Source organism: Corvus moneduloides, chromosome 4 (genome assembly GCF_009650955.1).
Source record: "Corvus moneduloides isolate bCorMon1 chromosome 4, bCorMon1.pri, whole genome shotgun sequence".
In the NCBI taxonomy this organism is placed as follows: Eukaryota; Metazoa; Chordata; class Aves; order Passeriformes; family Corvidae; genus Corvus; species Corvus moneduloides.
Genome location: NC_045479.1, coordinates 40681210 through 40708366, shown reverse-complemented (window position 1 = coordinate 40708366; position 27157 = coordinate 40681210). Strand labels below are relative to the sequence as shown.

Here is a 27157-nt window from a genome sequence, read left to right as displayed (position 1 = left end):
GTTTCATAAAATAATTGCTTTAGACAGCTTTGAAGAGCCCTGTTGGCACACTACTACAGTTTCTGGCTTTCCTGACTCTAGTTCCAGCTCAGGAGAAACTCAGCTGCAGATGCAAGGCTTTGTGAGCCCCAGACTCCTCTCCCACTCCAGGGACCAGACTGATGAGAGTTGGAGCTAGGCTCTGACACTCCAGATTTTGGGCACTGAAACTGACCTCAGAGCCCTGCCCTTGTTTCAAGGCAGATGCTGCTGCCAGGAATTGTATCAGGGCCATGTGTGAGCCTGAGAGCTCAAGGAGGGGGCCAGCAAGGAGCATCCAGCAGGGTGCTTCGAGGGTTATGTGTGATCTGAAATGCTGCCCGTCTTGGGAGATGGGCACATACCCGTGCTTGGAGCCTGCAGCTCAGGAGAGAGGCTTGAGGAGCTTATCGGGCATGAAAGAGCCACTGTAAATGTCCACTGAGACCCTGGGACCTCACTGCCCTGGACCAGTGCTCAACATCAGGCTGTCATCTTGCTCCTTTTCTTTTACTTTCCACCTATGAATCTTTGATTTTACTAAGGTATTAGGGATCCAGGAGGCTGCTGAAGCAGACCTCACGGGGAAGTTTGGAGGAAAACCACCCCAGCTCTGAATCCTCACTGAGCTTTGGGCAGAGAAATGGAAAGCTTTGAAGTAAATAACCTAGGTACCCAGGGTGGTTCAATAATTCCAGAATGAGGGAATTACAGAGGGGGTTTGAGTTGTAATTTTGGTTTTATGTGCCTAATCTTTGCTTAAATTCAGGTGCCTTCGAAGACTTTAAATCTGACTCTAAATTGAAATGCACTGCTACAGGCTCTTTCCTCGCTGCCAGCTGAAAAGCAAGGGCTCTGGGAAGTTGTCTGGGGAAAGGTAAATCTTTTCTATCACACTGAGCTACTGTGGATGCCAAATAGAATGAGGCAGCTTTAAAGGATTTTCCCAAGTCAGCTCAGAAAAAGTGATTATATAGGATTTATGAAGCAGCTTCTCATAAATTTAATAATGACTCATCATTTCCTCCACTTGCTAGATTGCTTAGCACTGACTTGGATGCTCTGATAGAGCAGCATTAGTAAGAAACCACATGATTTATCTCAAGGTGGTATTTCATTCTCTGAAGACAATTCACATCTCTGATATCAGAAAGAAGGAAAATAATGCTTGCGTAATAGAAGGTATATATATGGTATGTTCAAGAGATATTTTTAACTGCTGTTCTCAGAGCTGTTTCAAACAAATCTGGATTTGTCCCCTTAACCCTGTGACAAGTCAAGAAGAGAGCCAAAATGCCCTGAGTGTAGGTAACTGGTCAGAGAGTCTCTAAGGTAAAATAATTTAGGTAATGCTTCTAAACTCTCCTGTCTGCTTGCCTCATCATGTTTCGCATGAATGCCCTTCACCCATGTCATTGGGGAAACTGCCCAGTTTAGGTTAAAATGCTGTTGCAAGCTGCTAAACTAAACTCACCAGTACTGTGCAGGAGCAGATGAGTGCTGGGACAGCTGGGTGTCTGTCTTCACCCATGTGGAGGCTGACAGAGCAGGAGGAACATATGGGCTGTGATAACATCTGGTCTGTCTGACCACAGCCTGGTCTCAGCTTCAACATTTACTTCCATGGCAAGTGCCCAAAAGAGTGGTTCATCAAGAAGTAAAACAGCCAGATAAGCAAGAAAGCCACATATCAAGGTATTGATGGGAATAATCAAAAAATGGACTCATGATTGCTAGGAAAGAAGAAAAAACTTGTTGTGTTCCTGACCAGTACTATCTTGGGAGGTAAATGTCCTGAATCTCATTAGGCTGGTCTTACAGCCATTAAAAAATCCTTTTCCATAAGACCTTCTTTCAAACTTAGGAGCAGTGGAGTATGTTGGCACAGTTCAAAATACATACATAAAGTTTGAGTTCTACTGTGAAACGCATTGTGGAAGAATGACCTGGCACATTTGTGTACATGTTGTCTTTCATTAATTCAATATCAGGTTCAATACCTGAAATCACTGACTGTCTTCATTAGTAATAAAAACACATTCTGAATATAAGTGTCTGTTGGTATTGCATTAAAAAATTCAGGGGGTCTCCTGCAAGCACTCTCAGCTGTGAACAAAACGAGTCAGAATGCAGCAAAATACATTCTTTGTTAGAACCAAAAATACAAGTATGTTATCATGCAAGTATGCTTCATGGGAACAGCTCTCTTAAATTAAGAGTAAATAAGTGAGAAGAGTTTTAAATTTCAAAATCTATAACATTAATATAAACAAACTTGTATTATTTTCTGAATAGCTGTTACATGAGTATCATACACAAAGGAGTAGAAAGAGTAACCTTAATGTGTTAGAAAACCTTTGCCACACGTCATGTGAAGAAATAATTTTCTCTGCTTTACATCTTTAAACTAACTTTTCAGGGGTCATCTTATTATTAAACAAATACTTTCTGATGCAATTAGCTCACTGTATAGAATATATTCATTACTACTGTTTGGGGCATTATGAACGATGTGTGAGTGTGTTAATACAAAAGAGAAATCAGAGGATTCAGTCAGTGTTTTGTCTCTCTCCCTGGAAAGCTGTAGGTGAAAGGAAACATGTTCATAATTACTAATCAAAATTCTAGCCAGGATCTGGTTTCTAAATGAGTTTAGTGGAGACAGTACTGCTTATTAAGAGTGTTGGACTTTTTCCTTGAAAAACAGCTATGGAAATTCTGCCTTCCTTTTATTTTACATTAATTTTCTACTTTTTCCTTCTGCATTCTCAGAAAGGCCCTCTTTTTCTTTTCCATGTTCACATCTTCCCCCATTCCTCCATAATTCAGCATCTTCTAAAATTTTTCAGCCTATAGTTCAAGGTAGCCATCACATTTTCCTGTGTTTCCCCTCCACCCTCTTGCTCTGTGTGCTCTGTCAGCACTACTCCAGAGTGTTGCATGCCTGGAGATGTGGGGGAAGACTCCTACAAACCATGGCTACCACTGCAAACTCTTCCATCACTTCTAAGAGAAATCTTGGCTAAATTGCAAATGTTAGAACTCCACATTAGACTTGCCCTTCTACTTTATCTATTTGCCATGCGTTGTGTCAAATTTTATGCTTCAGGAGAAATGAAAAGTTCATTGCAAAAACTACACCAAACAAAAAAACTATGGAACTATAAAACCCAGAACACACAACTCACTACCTGCTAAAATTGTTGTATATCAACAAAAGGGGAGCAAACCTGTCAGGGAAGAAAACAGGTTTTGGTTTCAGGGTCACAAAACAATTGCTGTATGCAATCAAGATGGAATAAGTTTTGAAAAATCATCCTGTAATTTTATTTCTGAGAAATAACAAAGTCCTGGCCTGCAATGATCACTAAAGGTCTAATACATTTCCAAAGGAAAAGTATATTAGCTGCAGCACTGTATCAATCCCAAAACACAGTGCATTTCTACTAGCATCTGGCATTTTGGTCTGGAAAACTTAATTTTCACTCTGTGTGAGGACCCCAAAGGGAGCTTTATTCTTTATTTTACTCTCTCTGCTATGTTAAAAAAGGCACATGGTTTGGGCAATTTGACTGTCATTGTGCATTCATTTTCCATGAATATCTTCTGATCCCTACTTGACGTGTGACCCAGCACAGTGTTATGTGAGCATTTTAACTTTTTATTAAGTTCAGAGCTGCCATATCCCTCTTGTCATAACTACTTCCATTCTCCAGGTGGTTTATTTAGGATGGAAGCCCTCCCAGAGTGAAGTGCATAGTGACATTAAATTCCAGTTGATTTTAAATCCTCCTGACCTCTATACCCATTGAGAAAGCATCAATCAACAAGACGCCACCACTCTTCCCAGTTTTTCTAATAACCACAAGTACTTTGTATCAGAGTGCCTTACACAAAAACAAAAGGCAGGGTTTACAGTCTGGTATTATCTATCTAGACTTGGAAGTAGTTGGGATGAATGAGAGGATTGTGAAGTTCTTTCCTGTAACACTCAACTCTATTAGTATCTCACATCTGCTCCTTCTTCATCCTTTCTCCTCTGTAAATCCTTCTTGGAACCTTGCTTTTTCCAGCAGAACACCAATTGGGAATGGCTGTTCGAGGAAAAAGAGACAAATTAAACTTAAGTCAGAAATTAATCTTTGTATTCATTGATTTTGTTACAAAAGAAGATGAACAGTTGTGTTTAACCTGGTTTTAGCTGTAATCCAAGCACTTCCATCTGCTCATTATGCTTATAAGACCACATGAAGAAAATTGCGTTAAAGTTGTTACCAGAAACGTATAGAAAAATTGGGGGAACAGTAACAAAGAAGGGTTAGTGCACAGACATGATTTATTTATGAAGAAAAATTAATAGCTAAACTCAGGAGCCCAGCTGAAGGCAAATAATTGGAAGGGCTCTCAAAGGACCCTCTGGAAACAGGCTCAAATCTGAGACTGTGAGAGTGCTTACTCATTTTTATTTAGTTATTTTTCAAGAAAAGCTCCAGATAAAAATTAAACAGGGGGAAAGTGGCTACAAATGTTTTCCAGACCTGAGTATCACAAAAGGCTTTATAGAGCTAATGTGAGCAGTGGCCTTTGGTGGCAAACAGCTGGAAAGTAGAACTGTACGCAGGTAAAAGACTTCTCTTGGGAAGGTTTAGTAGCTACCTCTGAACCAGAAAAGAAAACAGGATCTGTGCTTTGGTCCTGATTCTGAACTCTGAGAAGGAGAAGAAAAGCTCTCAGGGCCTGGGCATCATCTGAGATGGTGTTTGTTGACACAGGGCAAAGTGTGCCAAGGTGCCTCAGCTGCAGACAGTGTGGACGATGGCACACCTCCACTTCAGGCCCTGTTCTGGCCCGGGTTAGTTTGCAAAGGCAGATGGAAATTGGGCCCAGAACCACACCCCGACAGTGACACAGTGTGATACTATTGGCAGTAGGGTGACCTTCTGCTTAAGAAAATTAAAAAAAACCATTTCATTAAGCACAGAATATACTAGTCTTCAATCAAATCCTCAGGGAAACTTACACCCCACCTTCTTACACGCTTCCTTCCCCATTTATCAGACTCCTGTTATCAGACAAATATTCTCAAAAAGCAAAGATGAACAAGTACACAACAATACTTAAAACACATTTACTAATATCCTTTTGTTTGACAGTCTCAAAAAACAGAGAATTTTCCTTTTATGAAACTTCTTTCTATTTAATTTTGAGTTTATTAACTAGATCTTTGCTGTGTGGTTCACCAGGAATGTAGAGATTTCACCACTACAGAACAACGTAGCTCTGTAAGTTATAAACATAAATAACCAGTCTTGGATTCTCTTGCAAAAATGCAGACTTACGCAGTTCATTTCTCCTCCAAACCATTAATTATGAAAGGATGGTGAGGAAGGGGCTGAGGGAGGGCAGCCAGGCATGAGTGAACCAAAATATTATCACATGGTCATTAAAGTTACCCATACCTTCATTTACAAATAGCATGGGAGAATTTCAGGAATTTCTTAAGAAGGCTGTCTTTCATTTTCTGGGGGTTTGGGCTTTTTTTTGGTGTTGGTTTTGGTTTCGTTGCTGTTGTTTTTGTTTTCTGTAGCCTTTCATTGATGGAACACATTGGGAAACATAGGAGGCTTTTTTCTATAAGCCACCAGTATAGAGACTGTTTTAGAAAATATTTCCAAGTGTTACCCACTACGAAACACTGTTAAGGGAGGTTTTATCTGTTCCTGGAGAATCAGATAACAGTACTGGATTTTTCTCCTGAGATATAAAAAACCTGCAAGCCTGACATGAAGCCTGGTGAATGAATGTAATATATTCAAGCAGAAATCTTTGTACACATACATCTAATTACAAAAAAAGTAATTTTTTTTTTTTTGTCTGTAACAGCAGCCATTTTATCCAGGTTTTTTTTTTTTTTTTGCTTTGGATTTGTTTTTTTCTCCCTCAGACACAGAAAACAGTACCTTGTAAACCATTTTTTAAAATGCTCTGCAACAGTATGGTTAAGTTAAAGTGACCCTGATCCCACATCTAGATGAGGTCACCATTCTGTAAGGGGAAATACATGCCAGATGCTGCAAACATTCTGTGGGCTTGGGAAGAAAGGAGAATGAAAATGTTGCCTTGTTTTTCTTCTGAAGCTTTTAATAAGGAGCAGTCCTGTGTCAGAACTTTGAATTAAATGCAGAGAATCTGACTTGATTCCTAAAGCCCTGACAACGCCAAGCATGTTTTCTAAGCAGAGTTCAACATTATTGCTAATGTGCTGGTTTACATTGGCAGAGTTCCAAGTTAAATCACTACATCTGTCCTAACCAGGGGGCTCTATCTTATACCTCTCAGGTTTTCAGAAAGCCCCTCTTCTACACTATGATTAAGTACACTGCAGTATGATGCTCTTATAACAACTCCCACTTTTAAAAAGATTTTAATGTTTACATGTCTCAAGTTGTACCAGTTTGATACGTAACGAAGCCTGTGAGACATATATATCTCGTTCATGGCATGTTTGACATTTTCTGAAATTTACTGTCTAGGGAAAAAGCAATGTCAGTGGAATTAACACTTTTTGCCTCATCTTTAGAAAAGTCACCCAAGCTGTGAAGAGATTTCACATGAGAAACTTTGGTAAGCAAAAGTGCTAATTAATCTGCAGTCATTTTACAACCTCTTTTCACTAGCCACCACCCTCTGAAAGCTTCCGTATGTTGACACCTGTTTATGGGATCCCTAGATCTCAAGAATCCCCACGCTGCAATATTAAGTCATGCTGCTGGTGACAACTTCTAGACCTTGTATTCCAGGAGGCTCATGGCTAGCAGTAAGGATAGCTCACTGCTGTTTGGGTCCAGCATTTCAATATAACATCTCAAAAGGCGGTTAGGCTGCGTTGCTGTTGTCCATAATTCCACTTCCTGAAAAGTATTTCTGAGGACATGATTTCTCTATTATACCCTGAAAGATCACAGGATAAAAACTAAACATTTCCAACTCAAGAAGAATGAAATTTAACCTTTTCTCTGCTACTCCTGCCTCCTGTTGTGCTAGATACATCACCTAATTTCATCCTCTGAGGACTTCCAGTTGATGCTCCTGGATGGCAAACTCAGACTTACTGTTGGATTCGGCAGACAGGAATGTCTTAAATCCCAGCACATATCAGGAAGCAGTGAATACCCAAGCAAATCTGAGACTAGGGAATCCCCCCCTACTCCCAGCCCAGATTTGAAGATGAACTGCTAGTCGTCTCATGAAAGAGGGTGTCCAGTGTGGGGAAACACCAAAAAATGTAGCAAGTCTTACTTAAATCTGGAGGCTGGCATAAACATAACCCTTCAGTGTATAAATGGTACCTGTCAGAATGTTCTGAAAACTGTTCTCAGAGTTACATTTCACATACCTATTTAAAAGAAGGAGATTTATATGGGCATACTTCTTATTAAATGAAAACTTGCTACAGTGGGACAAGACACAAAGTAGTAAGAGACAGCAAATTATCTCTCCTTGTTCATCATAGCATTGCTTTTTAGGGATTTGCATTTTTTTTTCACTGAATGCAACAATATTGGGTTCAAATTTATAAACAGATTTTTTTCTCCACAGACAGAAGAGTAACACTAACTTCTTTAGTGTCATGACAGATTATGCTTTAAGAAACATAATTATCATGACAGTGATATCATGGTGCATTGGAAAGTAAAATCATAGTGCTGTCAAAGCCTGTTTCTGTTTACTGTACATTCTTGGATTTTAGGGTGGAATTTGAACTGAGACATGATGGAGAATAAGCTAGTCCCCAACGGCTATATAAGATTTCCAAGTATTTTTCAAAGGATGATTTAAAATCTTTGTGACAGGAAAGGAAATGAAATCTTAAAATCAGAGAATGAAAAGGAGAGATGATCAAATAAAATGCAACTGAAAAAAAAAGAAAATTTGGAAATGGAGTGATTACAACGAAATGTACTGAGATGAAATGAGGTGCAGTGAAAAGGACTGAAAGTTGCCAAAATTATTCACATTGAATCCCGAAATCAGGGAAGAAAGGTAAACAAAGAGACAGGAGAAGAAATTGAAGAAATGAAATGCTAAAAAAAAAAAGAGAAAATTCTGAAACAGAGTGAAAGCAATAAAAGTGGATGGGATGACATGAAGTGCAGTGAAATGGACTGAAGCTTGCTCAATTGATCCTCATCGAAATTGCAAAATTTCTTTTCCTTTCCTGAAAAGAGCAAAGCATTTAGTCTCAAATATTTAAAAAAATCATCTAATGCTCACCTATCTCTAGAAGACTAATCTGACTTTACCTGAGCAGCAAATAGTCACATTTTTGAAAATCAAGCCTTACCTAATAAAGCCTGGCCTTACCTTATAAAGCCATTTATAATCAGGATCCATCCTACTGGACGTTAAGGAGAAAAGGAAATGTAAGGCATCATACAGAAATTCAGCATGTATAGTATGGATTGCAGAAAGACAAGGAAATTCCAATCAGGCTTGCTGAATACAGTATTAAATTGCATTTTCAGAATAGACTGGGGCAGTCAGATACCCAGTTTCACTTCGACAAATACACAGTTAAATGTGAAAGGATGTTTCATAAGAAAAAAGTATCTTAAAGCAGTGATTCAAATGTATGACTGCCTAACACTTCAGTAAGCGAATGCTTTAAATTTTTTAAATTAACATCAATGTTTCCATCCCCTCTCATGTTTCCATCCTCTTTTATAGGCCATGTGTTTTCAGCCTGCCATGTAAAGCAGTTACTTCGTTATCTGTGAATTAAGCTGGAGAAACAATACCAGTATTCATCACACAAGAACTGAAAACAACTATTTCAATATTGTTATGCGTGCATGAGACTTGCAGCTGGGTTTTAAAATAATAACGGCTGTATTTACACGTCTCCGTCTTTTTATAGGTATTACTTTGACACAGCAATGTAGGTATTCCCAGAGATGAAGAAATGGCAGAGAACCTCACCAGGACAGAGGGAGAGTCCATGCTTCTGTGTCAGAGAGATGAAGGCCCTTCAGTTATGTAAGGAGGAAGGCGGCAGAGAGGGGAACATTCTTTGCAGGGTAGTCCTGTGGGTCGAAGGCCTTCTGGATTATGCATGGGAAGGAGTCATGAAACAATGTGGAAAAGAATTGTGTCTCATTTAGGTTAGACCAAAAGTAGTTGTTGTATGTTGATCTATTTTATTATACATCACTTGTTCTAAACACACGTACAAACAGCCAATGTTACTGTTCTGAAGGGTATGTCTGTGCTGCTGACAGCTTCTTCCCAGAAGCTGGGCAACTTATTTGCTGCATTCTATTTAGTGTAGTATTGGGGGCATTTCTATGTTGCACCTCGGTCTTTTGGGGTGCAAAACCACCCAGTTACTTAATCTCAATCAGAAGAATCCACCAGCTTTGCACCAGCACCTGCTGCTTTTGCGTCTCCTTTAATCTGCTTGCCGGTACTCTGAAGTGGCAGCAAGACATCCACAGTGGCCTCCAGTGTACTGTGTGACAGTACAAAGCAAAACAAAGAAGAAATTGGAAGAAAATAGTTTAAAAAATAAAGAGAGGGCAAATCAAAACTCAACAGTCAGCAAAATGATTTTTTTTATATAAATCTTACAATTCATTGATGAAAGCATATGCTAGCTAGTGGCGCGAACATGCAAAAATACAACTGTGACGTTTTGCTGAAAAAACAGAGCTACATAACAACATAGCAAATATTAACCTGCTAACTACTAACCAGTGAAAATCAGTTTAAAACAGGTTGTAGAAATACTTGCTTTCATGACTGAATAGCAGGCTTTCTGGGGGACTTCAGTGAGAGATCAATACTGAAAATGAGAAGCTTGGTATTTCATCAATGAATTGTGATAACGTTTCAGAAAAGGCAAGGATCCGGTGTTGAACAAAAGTAAAGACTAAGCAGCTGTGATAGATGTGTGATATTTTGCTGAAGCCAAAAGGTTACTAAGTTAAATAATGAAAGTTATTGGTTCTTTGTGTTGTTTTTGGTTTCGATCTGTTCTGGTGGGTTTCTTGGGAGCTGCTGTGAACCGGGAGAGGGGCGGGGTTGAAGATTTGACTGAGAGGGAGGTGGGATGACAGGGGGGTGACAGAGTAGTAGGCGGCCGGGAGAGGATGTAAGTTCCCGAGCTCCCAATGGGAAAGGGGACAGGGACCGCCGGCCGGGAAAGGGTATAAAATGTAGCCGCTTTGGGTGTGTGTGTGCTCGGCTCTGGGGAGGGAGACACACACTCGACTCCGCTGACTCGTAACTAAAAAACAGATTGCTTTTACTTCGACGACTTTGTGCTCATTAAATTGTATCAAAAAGTTAGCTCACTTCTAAAACACCTATGGAACTTCCGGGGCTACAGTGCAGGGAAGGAAGGGTGGTTTTCAATACGGGCCTTCCGCAGAACAGTTTGCCAGTTATACGTAACATTAATCTGGGGGCAGCTGGGTAAAACATAATCGGATATACTGGAAGTGTGATGTCATGATTTGATGGTTTTGTGATGGGGGTCGTGTAAAAACAGAAAGACAGAGAATTATGTCCCGAATTATTAAAAAAAAATTGACTCGTCGGTCCCGACTCTCCCGACCCTCTCCTGCCGCTCCTGGCCGCCGCCCCGCCCTTCCGCGGGGGCGGAGTGATCTCCGGCGGGGGCGGCATGGCGGTGTCCGGCGGGCAGCGGGGGCCGCCCCTGGACCTGTGGGGGCACCTGCGGCCGCTGCGGCAGGAGGCAGCGGGCGACGAGGAGGAGAGCGACGAGGACTTCGAGGAGGAGCCGCTGCTGGCGGAGGATGCGCTCCTGGAGGCCGCCGGGCGGGAGCTGTCGGCCGCGCTGCCCCCGCGCCGCGCCGGTGAGGGGCGGCGGGAGCGGGGCCGGGCGGGCTGCGGTGCCCTCCCTGCACGGGGCCGGGGCTCCGCGCAGGGCGCCGGGGGAAGCGAGCGGGGGGCCCGGCCCTGCGGGAATGGCGGCGCTCGGGCCCAGGCCCGCCCGCCCGGGCCTGGCGCTTTCCACGTGGGAAAGGTCCCAGCTCCGCCCTTCCCCGCTGTCTGAATTGATCACAAACGGAGGGACAGGGAGCCGAAGTAGGTTATGGACAGGTAGTGGAAGGGAAGTGTGATCTGTGCTTTTCTACGGGCACAGGATTGCAACAATAAGAAAACGCAAGGTTTTCCCATTCAAGCTAAGTTTACACAAAAAAGCACATTTTTTTCTTTTATGACAAATGAGAGTGTTGATACTTGGTGTTAATGATTCCCTACTTTCTACTTAGAGCTTAGAAAAGTCGGTGAAGTTGGAGCAACCTCTGCCTAAGAAATATTTTATCTGCAAGTTATTTTTAAAATGGCTAAACTGAGCTAAATAACCAGGGAGAAATACATAAGTTCTTACAGACCTAAGAGCTGCACGGGTGAGGAAGAGGTCCTGCTTATCATAGGTGCCCACTTTGTTCTGGTCATAGCAATGAGTCCCCAGTTGTCGATCAGGGAACGGTGTATTATTTTTTTGAAGGCAAAGAGGAGGCAAACTAGGTCATATAAAATGTTAAGAATGTATTATATTAATTCTTTATAATTTTGGTGGTTTCAGTTGCAGGAAATATTTGGCATACAAATGTATCTGAAGATTTTGCAGGCATTGTGATAGAATATTTTGCAATAAAACTGTGTAAAATTCAGTTGTAAACTTGAGTTGGCATAAACAGTAAACCATAATATTAAACCGTGTGTATTTAATTGGCTTAATAAATTCATAGGTAAGATTTATTCCTGATGCTTAGAGAAGGAGTTTTAGTGCTTGTTTCTGAGATTGGTTTCACTTTTGTTTTTAAATACTAGTGGAGAGACTGGCATCAGGAGTTTATGAAAACCCCTGCTTTACTTACTACTGCAACTTACAGAAAAGACAAAAACAAGTGTTGAACAAACAAAACCTCTTTTAATCAACACAAACTTAATTTTTATGACTGTCAATTAACATTTGATTTGTTTTTCTTTTTAATGATTCAGTTATTATACAGGAATGTGGCACCAAAAAGGAGTATGAAGTAGTTGGACGTTTTCCATTAGTTGACCCTTGGTGGAAAGTTAATGTTAAAGCTAAAAAAATGGGGTCAAAGTACTTTGTGCAAGGATATCCATCGTATTTTCTGCAGACTGATGTAGAAGAAAACAACCGACAAGTATTTTCACTCTTTCTTAAGGAATGTGATGTTCCTGAAAGTTGGAAAGAAAAATTTTTTGCTTGGCTTCCTATGGAGTCAGTGCTGAGTTTTAGAAATCTGGAAGAAAAACTAAAACAGTTCCAAGTTTCACAGTTACAGCCAAGGAGGATCCAAAGAGATACCAAGGATTATGACATCTTCTATTATGTTTCAAAATCATGTAGGTATATCCTATGCTATTTTAATTGTTTTATAAGCTAAGGAGTTCTGTCTTATATACTGTGTTCAGACTAATGTGTATTCATATGAAATGTATATTCAAGCGAATTTTGAATGTAAAATGATTCTTTTATTTTAAAATATTTCAGGTTAGTAGGACAACTGATCAGTTAGAAATGGACATACAGAAGGACTTTCCTGAATTCTGTAGGCTTACTAAATAGAATTGTCTGTGCTAGGGATGCTCCATCCCTGGAAGTGTTCAAGGCCAGGCTGGATGGGGCTCTGAGCAACCTGGTCTAGTGAAAGGTGTCCCTGCCAGTGGCAGGGGTATGGAACTAGCTGGTCTTTAAGGTCACTTCCAATCCAAACGATTTTATGCTTCTGTGATTCTACGATCCAAAGACACTGGTGCTTCCTATAGTTTATTCAGCTATAACAAGGCTTATTGAAAAATGGGGTCAGCACTACTCAAGCATGGTGGTGATGGCTTTTTAGGACTGGCATGTGTTCAAAAGTAGTATAGGTGCTTCTTGTGGTACAGGGATGAGAGAAGGAGTTCAGCATAGTCCAAATAGACTATCTAGGTGTGTTTGAATCCCACCTGTTGGCAGATTAGTATGGCTGGGAGCAGACTGTGGAAGCACTGGAGTGTCTCCACATGGAGATAGTTCAGGACTGCTGAGGATGCTGTTGTGGGCTATGTTGGTGTGGTTGCATGAGTGTGACTACATGAGTGTTAGAGATTGGATCAGGAGTGTGCTTTTGAAGCAGACATGCCCCTTGTCCCCACTGTGATGCAGTCTCTCAGAGTACTGACTGTATTCCTGCTGGATGAAACCCAAGCAATGTGTTCCACTTGCATTCCTGAGGTACTCTGATCTATAATGGGCATTCAGTCTGTGGGACCAGACTTAGCTGGTCTGAAGCAAAACACTGAAATACAAAGGAAGTCAGGATGTCTGAGGTGTGCCCTCAGCGTTAGAGCTCTTGTTTTACGCTGATGATCTGTTTCCATAACCTGTACAGACAGGCAGGGTCTGTCTGCTGTTACCTGTAAGCAAACAGTTTTCCAGTATTTGGTTAACTGGGCAGTGTCAGGTCAGATGATGGAGGTGACTCTTATGGATGTCAAATTATGTATAAAGGAGAGTTCAGAGCCTCTGCTAGACTTGAACTGACTTTACTTCAAATCCCATGTGTAAGGAGAGGAAAATGTTCAGAGTTCTGTAGGCTTTCAGGCTTTTAGTTCTCTTTTTGTAACGATAGTAAAGTTCCTAACTCTTCTTTCTGGACTTCAAATCTCTTCATGACCACAAAGGGATAGGAATCGATAGTAGTAGGAATACAGATATGGTTTGCTGAGTAAGTTTTAATGGGATATATGGATTGCATTTGGTTGAGGCTTGTCCAGTATGTTCCTGAATCCACAGGGGTAAAGATTTCACAGTGTGCCTACATACTCCCTTCATCCTTGTAGTTGGTGATTTTTTCTAGTGTCTAGCTTTAATTAATTTGCTACATTTTAAACTTTAATCTTTCTCTATCACTGAGCAATATAGACCCTTACCCTACCCCAGTTGCTACTGTTAGTATTGTAAATTTTTTTGATTGTCATAAATTGTTATGGGCTCAAGCAGTTTGTTCTTCAAACCTTCGTGGTATTTTTTGGTGTGTGGAAATATTGTGTATTGTTTATTTACATGTAAATTAAGTACTTGCTTTAAAGGGAGAAGGTTTTACTTTGTCTTTATGAGGGTAAGAAAAGGTTTTATCTTTGTCTTTATGAGGGTAAGACAGTGATCAGAAAAAGTACTTAACTGAAAAAAATAGTGTTTTAAATATTCCTTAACACTTAATTAAAAATAGCCTATTTTTTCCAAGAGATAAAGCTTTCAAAAGTTTCAGTTTCTTCTGAAATATGTTTTTCTTTCTTCTGAAATTACTTTTTCAAAGCAAAATATAGAGCAAGTCAGTTTCATTATTCCTCTCTCTCTCAGCCCATGACTGGTATAAACAGAGAAAGTGATAACTTAATTTTGGGGTCTTTGAGAAAGCCTGTGGAGAGCAGTGTTTTTTTAAGTTCCTCTGCTGATCTGAAACTACACATTTAGAAGCCTCTTTTCTTATTTTGCATTTGAAATGTTTTTCTGTACATTGGTATGAAAATTACTTTTTTAGGTAAGAGGCAGGCATGGTGAGATTTGAACTGACTTTCTACAAAATGCTGTTGACTGTGCAGTTTAAACCAAGTGCATAATACATATTTTCCAAGTGAATACATTTAGGTGCTGGTTTTATGTCATCTGTTTACATTGTTTTTTTCCCAAGGCAGTTCAGGGAAAACAGACTTTTAAAAGAATTTGAAAAGGATTACAAAAAGTAAGAAAATGAGAGAAATTTGTGATGTCTTGGATATAAGGGAGGCAGAAGGATGAAGCCAGAGTCAGTATAAATTGCTTTACAGCTATCTTTGTATATTGCGTAAAACTTCCTCTGTTTATGGTGCGTGCAGTTGCAGGAAAGGCGGTACTGGGAGCTCTGGCTTTTCCGAGGATACTGGAGTTCTTGCCCATTCTTCTGCCACGCCACTTTTGCTGTGTGTTAGATAAGATGTGTTGGCAAAGAAAGGCTGATATGGATGGTGAGGAGGTAGCTGATGAGATGGTAACAAAATTGGATGAGATACTAAAGGATGAGCCATGGAAACTTGGATTCAGCAGGGTAAGTAATGTTACATACGGTAAAAATATGGTGTTTGCTGCATTTGAGGTGCATGAGACTACAGTGCTGTTCTAGTTATGTTCACTTATTAAATGGGCATTTGTAGGGGCTAAGCACAGTTCATTTGGAAATGGATGAGGTACTGGACTCACTTTTAGCAAAGGGTTTTGTTTTTCCAGTTGGTCTAGAATAAATAAATCTCAGAAGATTTTTGAAAGTGGTTTTGTTAAAATTTGTTTATCTACAAGGGACAGAAAATTAAATGCTTGTGGTAATTGGGCCAAAAGTCAGATAGCTAATTTAAAATCCTCAACTGTTCTCTTCAGTTTTATACCGGTAAATGAGACTTTCTGTTCCTAGTATGTAGAACAGTGTCTGTGCTTTCACAGTAAGGTTGATAAGTTTCTTTGTAAGAGGTCATTGGTACAGTAGTTTGTTTTTTGTAATGGAATTTGCAGTGGTTTCTTACCTTCGTGTTTTCCTTTGCTGCACTTGCCGTGAGCTTTGCTGCTGCACCTCACCTTAGCAGTCCCGTACCTCATGTGGGAGCTACGGCTTAATTGTTCACAAATATGTTTGGTTTTCCCTCTGCTTTAGGCTCCCAGTGCTTTACTGATGGATGTTCTGGCTTGTCTTTAAGAGCTCTGATTTCAGCAGGATAGCCAATAAATTCCAGAGTTTCACATAATTTCCTTTAAAAAGATTTTCCTGATGTCCAATTTGACTATTCCTTGATGCAATACGGACTTGTTGCTCTCTTGCTTCAAGGACCTGCGTTCTCACTGCAGTTTTTTATTGCTTGAAGACTCTCTTTAGCTTTTTCTCTTAAGACTGAGCAAGTGCAATTAATTTTTCTTGCTCACAATAGTTAATCTGTTTCGCACATCTCAGTCTTTCACTATTTTGTGGTAGTGTCTGTACAGGTGGTGTATTTCTTGAAGTAACATGTTCAGAATTGGGTACAGTATTCTGGTCAATGGCTTTCCTCTGCTCTGTTTCTACAGTTTGTGTACTTTTACATGAAAATGTGTTATGTGGTGTGCATGAGTTCTCCCTAATAGTCAATTTCTGTGCCAGGCTTTTTATTTTTAAAGTTTCTGTTTCATACAGAAGGATGACTAAGAGGAATTATCATTCCAGCTTACTTTTAAGTATTTTGCTTTCATGTAGCTTGAAATGCATAACTTCATATGTTACGAAAAATACATACATATATTTTTGCAAACTTCCACCCTCTGAATTGCAATTTGTATTTACTAGGAGGAATGTTACTCAGCAAGAGGCTAACATCTTCTGAAATAAATATGTTTCATTTTACTCTTTTTGGGGAGAAGATTATGTATAAGGAGTTGAATCTTTCTTACTGTGAGGCAACGTGGGCCGCCTTCTGTCAGTGTGAACATCTCCTCTGGAAGATTCCTGACTTGCAGAAGAATGCATTAATTCTGTATGATCAGCTCAAGACACGCTGTAGACAAATGGGACACACATATGAAGATCAAGATGAATTAGCTCATTTTGTATCCAAACACATGTCCATTGAGCATGTTTGGCAATCTCTTGAATTTTTGAAAGATCAGAGTGTAGTGATTAGGGAGAAAAAGCTGGTGTTTCTGCCTCATCTTTACAAATCGGAAAAAGATATTGCAATGTATGTAGGTGATCTGCTGTCAAACCACACATGGAAACTGGATGTGGATGTGAAAAAGATACTTAGCATTTCTGAGGCATCAAGAGAAACCGTAGATAACAAAATGAATATTAACCAGGCACATGACATGAAGGAAAATACTCCAGACAATCCTAACGGTGAAAATCACTTTCCTGAAAAGGATGTGGGCTCTATGTCTGTTGTCCAAAGTAAAGCAGAGGTGGACGAAGATCAGTTGATTGCTGTGAAAAAAATTTGTTCTAATCCTGTCACAATCATAAGTGGAAAAGGAGGCTGTGGGAAGAGTACAATAGTTAGCTGCCTTTTTCGTCATTTAAAGCAGATGGAAATAGAAGTGGAAGCTGCTTCTAAGGACTTTGAAGAAGACTTGGATGCATCTGAGGAATGGAATACATTTGATCACCACTGGGAGTCAGAGAATATGTATGCAAAAAAATTTTTGAATGTACTATTCACTGCACCTACAGGGAGGGCAACAAGTCTTTTGAGAGAAAAAACTCAGCTTCCTGCATATACACTGCATCAGGTAAGGTTTGTTTCAGGTTTTGTTTCTTGGTTCTTTTTTTTAAACTAGGTTCTGAAACACCTTTTGACACTGTCCATTCTTGTTTTGGGAAAAAAAAAGCGTGTTATTGAACTTCCCTTATGAAGCACGTAGCCTATTATTGTTACTAATTTTAATGCTTGGGTACAGCTTGTCAGGATCTGAAAGTCAGTGTTATGTTTTGGGGAATCATAAATCAATCATACATTATTTGCTGTAACTTTGGTTTCTTTACTATTTATATACATCTGAAACTTGTGCCTCTCTAGGGCATCATCTAGGGTTTTTTCACTTTCTCAGTTTTGCGTTTTATTTTAATGAAGACAAAAATAATTTCTAGGTGGTAGAGCTGTTTTCTAGGATCCTGTTGCCTAGCAATCATAACAGCACATACATGAAAAGATCAGTAGCTTGGGGTTGAATAATGAGAGAAATTTCATTTGCACAGTGTTTTCTTAATTACTGTTAGGTATTGTGGAATTTTTTTTTAGAAAAAAGTAGAAAGCAAACTCTTTGTTAATAAACTTAGGTCAAGTCTCTTGTTCTAGGTAGCAAAAGGTGCCAAGAAGACACTGGAGGTGTGGAATAACCCATATAAATAGAAATCATAATAACATAAAAAGTACTATTGGCTTATTTTATCTTTGGGGACTGGATAGTTAGTTGCCTGTTCCCCTTCCCCATGCAATTTTGGGCATTTATTAATGACAGCAGGTTATAGTAGGAGGTGTTCTGTTACTGAGCAACCTAATGGCTGACCTTGTGTCTTTAACAGTTCCTGCAGAAAAAAAAGACTGTGCTTTTATGTAAGTGTTGATAAGTTTCTCAGCTAGAAACATATTCACTGAGGAGGAAAATAAGACTAAATGGTTGAGTCTTCTGGGTCTTTACAGGTTTAAGGTCAGAATTCCAGGTAATAGCTCTACATACAACATTAGAAGATACCACACTGTCTACTTTTATAAGACAGTTGTTTACAGTTGATTACTGTCAGAGCTTACTTTATTTTTATTTGTTTCTAGATTATCTATAGTTTTAAATCGTGGAGGCGGACTGAACAAGCACAGCCGTGGAAGTTTTCTGCAGTTACGGTTCTGATTGTGGATGAAGGAAGTTTGGTGTCTGTACACATTCTTAGTTTAGTTTTAAAACTCTTGTGCGAGCATGCTCAGCTTGCTAAACTTATTATTCTAGGTAAGTGAAACAGCAAATTTAGCATCATGCTATGTTTAATAATACACAATATACAGTATAAGTATCAGATCTCCCACCGAGTCTCTTAAAAACCCCAGAATGTTACACTGTTCTGTACTTGGATACTTCTGCTAATTCTTAACGTCAGATGAGATAGACAAGTTTTCCAGCTGTCAGTATGAAAGTATCAGTATCTCCATTATCTGTTTAACAGTGTTTTCCTTATTCTGACTTCCATGTGGTAGGTTATTACATCTTGCAACTGGAAAACTTTTCTGATTTCCTTAAATCTGAAGGAGCTAATGTTAGCATATTAATCACATGTTAGAAGGGTGTTTTCATGCCATTCTTAATGCTAGGATCATCTTGTTTTAATTCAAAAAGGAAAGCAAAGAAATGTAAAGTCAAATTTTTATGCTTTCTCAGAGGTTTGCTTTTTGACATGCTATTTATGGCATTTGTATTTAAATATGTAGCTTTCAAACTGTGTTTGAATAAGATGTGATCAGTGTCAGTGCTCATCAAGCAGAGGGATTTGCACTTGCTAGTAGAGCATTACTGAGTGAGGAGTATAAAAAAACTGAAACTACACTACAGTTTTATTCCCAAAGTTTCTCAGATTCTTGAAAGTTTTATTTCATGTGAATTGTATTAAGGATGTATGTTACTATGTAGAGGCTTGAAGATTTATTAATTCCAGTGGTGTTTTTTTTTCAAGGCAATTTTCAACAGATGGTATGTTATTCCTTCTCACAAAAACTAATGTGCATTCTGTTTAGGTGATACTAGACAGCTACCAAGCATAGACCCAGGAAACATGTTAGCTGATATCTTTGAGGGTCTAAAATCAAGAGGCTTTTCTGTGGAACTGCGAACTAACCATAGAGCTGAATCGCAACTAATTGTAGATAATGCATCAAGGTAGGTGTCGTGTTCCACTGTGGGGAAACTGCAGAGAGTTCTTTCAAAAATGGATGGTCAGGAACGGAATGAAGCCAAACGAGGCAAACACTGTATCTGAGAATCGTTTATTGATAACAAAAAGGAGAAGGAGTTGCCCGTGCGAAAGACGGCTAGAGGAGACAGAAAAGAAAGGAAAATGGAAAAGGACTGGGGAAGAGGAGAGAGAGGAGACAGAGAGAAGAACAGAGCGTTCCCCCCAGCAGGGCAGGGCGGTGCTGTCGGTGTCCAGGCGGGGCTGGGGGCTGTGCCGCTGCCTGCCCGCGGCCGGGCCCGCTCTGACCGAGCCTGCGCGGCGCCCGGCGGGGCGCGGCTCTCAGGGCCACGGCCCCGGGCACGCGGTGAGCGGGCGCTCGGACGGGAGGAGCAGGACACCGGACAGGGCCGCGGCGACCGCCTGGGCTGGGGCGGCACGGCGGGCACTGACGGCTGGATTGGGACGGCAGGGTTGGATGCAGGCAGCCCAGGCAAGGACGCGGGGCGCAGTGGCAAGGCAGCGGTCAGGGGCACAGGAAGGCAGGACGGGTGCGAGGGCAGGAGAGCTAGAAGGCAGGCTGGGGCCAGGGCAAAGGAGGGGGAGAGCGAGCAGGAATAGGGAACAGTAGCGAGCCCCAGCGAGCCCTGGCGCAGTCAGTTTTTATACCCCCCTGGCCCTCCTAAAGTCTGCTCGAGGACAGGGGACCATTGGTCCGGTCCAGCCTTCCTGTGCCGTCCACTGGTGGAGACCTGACCGGAGAAGCCCCTCCACGGTGTCTCCTACTGCCTGCCTCATGGGTGTTGCCAGGCGAAGCCCTCCCAGGGACAAGGCTGCTTCTGGCTGCCTCCTGCACGTGGCACGCGTGCACCTCTCCCCCACATGCCTCTGACAACCATCGTTGAGGCATAACAAAACTGAATTGGCTCCTCACAGTAGGATATCCTGATGTGTGTATGAAGAATTCTTGCAAGCGTTGCCTGGCCTTTTACTGCAGTTAGCAGTGCATCCGGATTTGACTCTGTAGTACTGCTTCTCTTAGTTTTTTTGGTCCAAATCCGTAACACTGCTTTTAAAAACAAACCCCCAAACCAATAGCAACAAAACCCTATAGATTTTTCCAGAAGTATATATTGGACAAAAAAATGTGTATACTGGAACACTCTTGAGTTTTACGGGATGTATTTTAGTATCATGCTATCAGATACACTCTGTTGTTTTCAAATGAGTTGTAAATGCACAACTGACTCCATGCCTTCTAAAATGGTTTACAATTGCTCCTCTAAAAAGGAAGTTTTAAAACATTGCTGATAAATGTGACAACAACTAAAACAGACTGAATTGCTTGGACAGTTTAGATGTCAAGGGCCATGACATCAGTTTCTTTCTATTTTTGTCTGTATTAATACCTAGAAACTCTAAATGTTTCCAGTGTTTGCATTACTTCTGTTTTGGAAATAATCTTGTTTCCTATCAGTGCATGATTTCTTTTCTAAACCTCTAACAACAAAATCTAGGTTTTGATGTTAGTTGAATTTGAGAATATTCTGAATATTTGCAGGATGTCCAGAACTACTAAGTGTTTTACAAACATTCTTACTTATTTTTTGGTAACACTTCTGTTTTACTCCATTTTGCTCCCATGGGAAGAACTGTATGGGTAATACTAAGTATCTGCTGCAGTGATGGAGGCTTAAGAGACTAAATTATCAATTTTTTCAATGTGAAATTAAGTATGCTCTGAGGAAAGAGTTTTCAGGGCATGTAGTGTAGATGACAAAAAATTTCTAAGTGACGACCTTCAGGCTGATGCAGATGATGATGCACTGGAATTCTTTAACTGGAAATAACTTTCTGGTTTTCCCTCCAATGCTCTGGTCCAGAATCTCTCACCGGCAGCTTCCTGAATTTGATGAGGTGCTGAAAGTTTCTGCTTGGAATGAGGAAATAACAATGCCAAGCCCGGAGAAGAAATTTATTTTTATTGCTTTGGCTGCTGGCGGGAATTGTGACAGTATGTGTGTATAGTCAGTTTATGATCTTGATTCTCCCTTTGGTAAAGCATAGACTATTGTCTGGAACTAAAATTTTGGGAAGATTTTAGTCTGGCTTTGTTTGTGGTATAAATTTAAATGCTACATTAAGAGTTTATCTTCTGCCTTCTTTAAGTGCACACAGCAAGATCCATAAGTGCAAAGAAGGGTCTGTAGAGCTCCAGCTCACCCGTTAGACTTTGAAATGGGGGACAGCTTCCACCACTGTAATTGAATGTGATTGTCTTTTTATATTATAGCTGGAGCTGTCAAACTTTGAAAATTTTTCAGAATTGATTCAGAGGTGAATCATTTGAGTAAAAAGCAACTGTAACAGGATGGTGTCCTGGACAGGAATGTGCTCCCACCTGTAGAATTGAGTTAGGAACATTCTAAGAAGGGATGCCAGTATTTATTTTAAAATGTTTTGGGGTCAGGGCTAGAGCCATTGTTTACGGGGTTTTTTGGCATTTATTGGGTGTAAGTGGCTTGAGTGGCCTCTGTTTTATATGCATCAAGAAGCTTCAAAGGGAACGTGAAAAAAAAATAGGCAGACATTATCACCTTATCTTACTCTAGCAAAACACTCAGCAAACAGAATACTAAAAGTAGATTTCTTCTGTGAAATCCAAGTGTATAGGTCTGTGGCTTGAAAAGATTTCATCTTTACCTCTTTGATGTGCAGTATCAAAACCTTACTTTGCATGAAATAAACTCCATGCAGCTGTTGTTTAATACAACAGCTTTGTGTTTCTAACACAAAGACTTTGTCTCTTTCCATATCACTCTTGTTTCTCAGATTTTAATAGTGGATTAACTACATGATGTTTTCCTGGGTGTTTTGTGGTGTATTTTTGTTTCTTTGGGAGGTGTGTAATTTTGCATGGGAGTTTTTTGGGGGGTTTTTTTGTTTCTTTTTTGTTCTGTTTTAAACAAGTTGAAATGTCATTAAAGCAAGAAATAAGCAAAGGCAATTTCATATTGAATTATATTTTTCTTTTTAAAATTCTGAATATTTTTATGCCTTACCTTTTATGTCTTTTAAAACAGATTTACAAACTGCCATAAAGATTTTACTTAAAAAAGGGCCAGGATTGGAGGATGCCAAACAATCACAATTCATTGCTTTCAGAAGGTAACAGAGTATTCAGGCAGACATGGAAAAAATCCTTGCTAGCAGCCACAATCTAAAAATAGCTGAGTGTGTTGAGTGGAGAGACTAGCGGCAATAGCATAAAATTACTAGATACTTGGAATACTTATCACTTAAGAAGCGTGGGATGTAGGGCTGTAACACACTTTGAAGAAAGACTGGAAGTTAGTAATCACAGGAGCATGAATAGTATGCATGAAACACTGGAAGGATAAAAATAATGTGCAGTAGTACCAATAGTGCATAAACTTGAGTTCTGCACAACATGGTACTTAGGAAAAAACTCTTCCACCTTTAATTGTGAAGAACCTTTTCTCACTAAGTAAAAAACACCCACTATTTGCAGGTTACCAGTGAGCAAATAAGCAATTTGTGAATGCTGAGTAACTCTGATATCAGTTTTATTTCTCCAGTCTGCATTCAGGTACAATACTGTTATTAGTGATTTTTGTGTATGATTCATGTAGAATATAGGTACTTAATTTGCATTTAAAATTCCAGGTCTTTAAAAAGCAAATAAATCTTCTGGCTATTTTTAATACATCCACAGACAGAAAATAATCTGTCCAGGCTTTAGTTTTTCTTTAGTTTTCTTCTTTATCTTAAAAGCAAGTCTAGCTAATCTAGATGTACAGTGCAAACACTTTCTGTGGTATTTAGACAAAACTGTTCCTTTACTGCTCTGTTTTCTAAATTCTGAATCAGTAATTGTTCTTAATAGGTGGTGGAAGATCATCAGAGAGAAAAGGGGCTTTTTCCATTATTTATAAATTAATGCTATGTGACATTGCTAGTAATTGTATGCTTTGTATATCATGATTTTTGTTCATGTTCTTGTTTTGTATGCTTTAGGCAAGACTGTGATCTAATAAATGAACTTTGTTGCCAACACTATTCAAATCATTTAACCAGGTAGGCCTTTGTTTTGCATTTTTCCTGTGAACAATCTCATTTTGTTTTTGAAAATGTTATAGCCAGGCCAGCACTGTAAAATAAGATTGTAAAACTTCAATGTTTCATCTAGATCTGATTATGTTATAAATCATTCATATAATAAACTTCATTTGATGGGTTCTTTAATCTCATTTTGAACAGTGGTAAACTGCCTTTCATTTAAATACACTATGTGAATTCTGAGATTTAAGTTACTATTGAATATTCAAAATTCATATAAAAGCAACATGAAAAAAACTCTCAAGGTTAATTTTTTTTTTGCCACTATATGATTACTAAATAGATTCTGAAATATTTTTGGAAGCAGGATTTTTGTGCTATGCTATATTACTGTTTTTTACCAAAGGGTTTTACAAAAGTTCAAGACATAAATGTTTGATCTTAACTATTTTGAATATTACTAAGATTTTTAATCTGGGTCAAGTATAGAGAGTGGAAAGAGAAAAAATACTGAGAGATGGTAAATGCACACTTTGTAAATACATTTTTCTCTTTTTCTTTCTCTGACCTAGAGACCATAAGAACCGACTTCTATTTCAAGTGGGGGACAAGATTGCCTGCACACGCAATGTGTATCTCAAGGATCTCTTGGCAGCCTGTGGTGTTGGAGAGGGTCCTAATGGCCATGAATGCAGAAGTGGAGGAACCACACCCACTGCAGAGGCTGATGAGGAGGGCAAAAGACTCTGCAATGGAGATATATTTTTCATAACAGGGGTAAGTCCTTGCTGCAAGAACTTGCGCAAAGAAAACCTGGTGGGAACTGATTCAGTGCTTGCTGAATCCCCAGAACAAAACAATTCACACTTTGTAAGTTTCACCCATAATACATACCTAGTTCTGCTAAACAATCATGTAAAAAGCATGAAAGAGGCAAGGTACAATAGAGAATACAAAAAACTCCAATTCTGGGCATTTTTGTACAGTGTGTTTCAGTTGGTCTGATTGTATTCAGTGTAAATACATTCTGTAAATACTCAAATGTATTGTAATTGAAATGGATAATGTTTAATGTAGTCTGAAGAGTAATGTAACAGCATAAGCTTTCCCTGGCAGAAAACCAAGCTGGCCTTAAAATAACAGCAACAAAAAACTGGGTTTTTTGCTGGACTCAGTGAGTTGAGCAGTGAAAGTATCAGTAGTTAGGGTAGGCCCTGAACAGTGGAAACTGCTTTCCTTGAAGGTGGTCAGTGAAAAACAGCAATTTACTTGGTTTCGTGTCTTCTGAAACTCTTTCAATTGGTTGATATTGCAGCTGTTGTAATTTCAGGGAAAGCTAGAATAGGGATGTACAGACTTTGATCCAGCAGCCGATTCAGGCTCACTGCTGAGTGTTGTGCTATTCCTTTAGGATGAAGAAATTGATAAAGAGCACTTCCTGACCATCAGCAGCATGTACGGCTCCACGTTCACTGTGAACTACAAAGCACTGAGGAAGCTGTGTCACATAAAGCATGCCTGGGCCAGAACTATTCACACATTCCAGGTAAAAACACAGCAGCTGTGAGCTGAGCTAGTGCACTGTATTTTCTCATAAAAGAATCAGAAACTTTTCTTGAAACTAGAATTCCTTGAATACGGGATAGAAAATACTCTTGAGTTTCCCCACTTGTCTCCAACTTCCTCATTCTTGTCTTTTTTTTAACTATTTACTGGAGATCAGACTTTGAAACAGCGTTGTGCCACGTTTCAGGGCTCCGAGGAAAGGACCGTTGTGTACGTGGTTGGCAATGCCGGCTGGCAGCACTGGCAGCACGTGTACACAGCTGTGACCAGGGGCCGCTGCCGCGTCTACATCGTGGCTGAAGAGCTGCACCTCAGGAGAGCAATAAAGAGAAAGAATGTGCCCAGAAAAACACGTTTGCAGAGATTTTTGAGAGAGGCAATTGCAGAAACAAACAACTGTCCCAAACAAATATCCTCTCCCCTGATGAAGTGCTGGCAAAGTCAAGAGCTCGAGACTGAGTCTGTTTCTGTAACTCAAGGTGCTCCTGACCCACCTGAACTTCAGAGTGAGCTCATGACACAGGAAGGGTCATCAGTTCTCAGTAAAGAGCAGACAGGCAGTTTGCTGCAAAGTCCATGTAAAAGACAAATTCCTGCACCTCAGGATGTTACAAAAATACCCCCTGTAAGTATCTCCTTACTGAGAAAGCTTAAAACAAACTTTTGCATTCTTTCACTGTGTGTCACCTGGGTGCTGTTACGATTGTTTTATTAATATTTATTTAATAATTTTCAAGTTGACCAGTAATTGGTGAACCAGTCAAATTTGGCAGATGTCTCTGCAGAGTAATACATGGCTATACAGAAAAAAAAAAGGTTTCATGTCAATAGCAGTAAACTTACACATCTTTTTACTCACTGGAGTGATCTGTTGGCCAGCTTAGCCTGTATCAGCTTGTTCTGTGCACAAATTGTCAGTATTTAGGTGACCTGCTGTGAAAGATGTATGTAAAATTTAATAATTGATTTTTTAAAGTAAAACCTGCTTAACAGATGCTTTTTTTCCCATTACATTTAATTTCTGAGCTCATGAAGAAAGCCTTTTTTGAAGATGTTAATATATTTTAGGTCTGGTTCAAACTTGGGTAACATTTTTGTTTTGTTTTGACAGACAACAGTAGCAGAATCCCCACTTGGATCTTCCAGACTTAAGAATCTAACTTTGGGACAGCCAATTCCTAAGAAGCTTTTTAAAAGCTAACAGCCAATTATTAACTGTCCTTGGTATGAACCGTTATTGAACCGCTTCAGGATTTTTGGGATGGAGAAGCTGAGTATGCAGGTGCCTTTCAAAGGCTTTTGTGGTTTTGCATGTTCTATGAAGAACAGCTTGTTTTACACTGAGCCTCTTCCATTTTCAGTGATCCATTTTTAGTAGAGTCATTGCTGCACTGGTCATTAAAAATCATGTAATTCTTCTGTTTTGATGAAGAATGAACTTACAGGTCTTTGAGGATCCAGATGTTCCCTTAAAAAATACACGAGGATGTATTTTGGTTTAAAGACTCCTAGCTGTCCATATCAAGATGTATCTATCTCCAAATGCTACAGTATTGATGAGATGCTGTTACTGATATGCCAAAACTACAGTTTCCTCGAGTAAAAAAAACAGTTTACAAAGGGGATGACTTCAGGTTTTTCTAATGTGGCAGATTTGTGGCCATGAAGCTTTGATGGATTACAGATTTTAATCTTGTTACAGACAGAACAAGAAAGTTGCAGTGACATAGAAAACTTTTTCTATAACTTACAACTTGCTACTGCTGCTTTAGCTAACAGTTCTATGCTGATGATGATCTTGGTAAGAAAAGCAAAACTCTGAATCAGAATTCAGATAACATTCCACCTTCAACGTTCTCACGTGTATTATGGGACTTGCTGCATTGTAATTTTGACATTAATAAATTGAATGTTAAATCAATCATCAGACACACTGTACTAAAATGTGGACAACTGGCTTACCTTTTAACAATTTTTTTTCCACATAATGTAGGAAAAAGTATACCACAAGTATAAAA

General features: G+C 39.6%; 1 protein-coding gene across 2 annotated transcripts; it reads left to right on the top strand.

The window, feature by feature from the left end:
• Nucleotides 1-10679: 10679 nt before the first annotated feature.
• HELB (DNA helicase B) lies at nucleotides 10680-27144 on the top strand. Of its 2 annotated transcripts, none has more exons than XM_032105210.1 (13): nucleotides 10680-10895; nucleotides 12052-12426; nucleotides 14941-15149; nucleotides 16484-17347; nucleotides 18388-18559; nucleotides 19339-19480; nucleotides 21377-21507; nucleotides 22577-22661; nucleotides 23532-23591; nucleotides 24146-24350; nucleotides 24985-25119; nucleotides 25327-25764; nucleotides 26251-27144. In XM_032105210.1, the coding sequence occupies exons 1-13, from the start codon at nucleotides 10703-10705 to the stop codon at nucleotides 26338-26340; spliced, it is 3099 nt and encodes a 1032-aa protein (XP_031961101.1). In that variant the 5' UTR covers nucleotides 10680-10702; the 3' UTR covers nucleotides 26341-27144. The 2 variants fall into 2 exon arrangements, with proteins under 2 accessions (XP_031961101.1, XP_031961102.1); XM_032105211.1 differs by having other exon boundaries at nucleotides 10741-10895; nucleotides 12246-12426.
• Nucleotides 27145-27157: the final 13 nt, after the last annotated feature.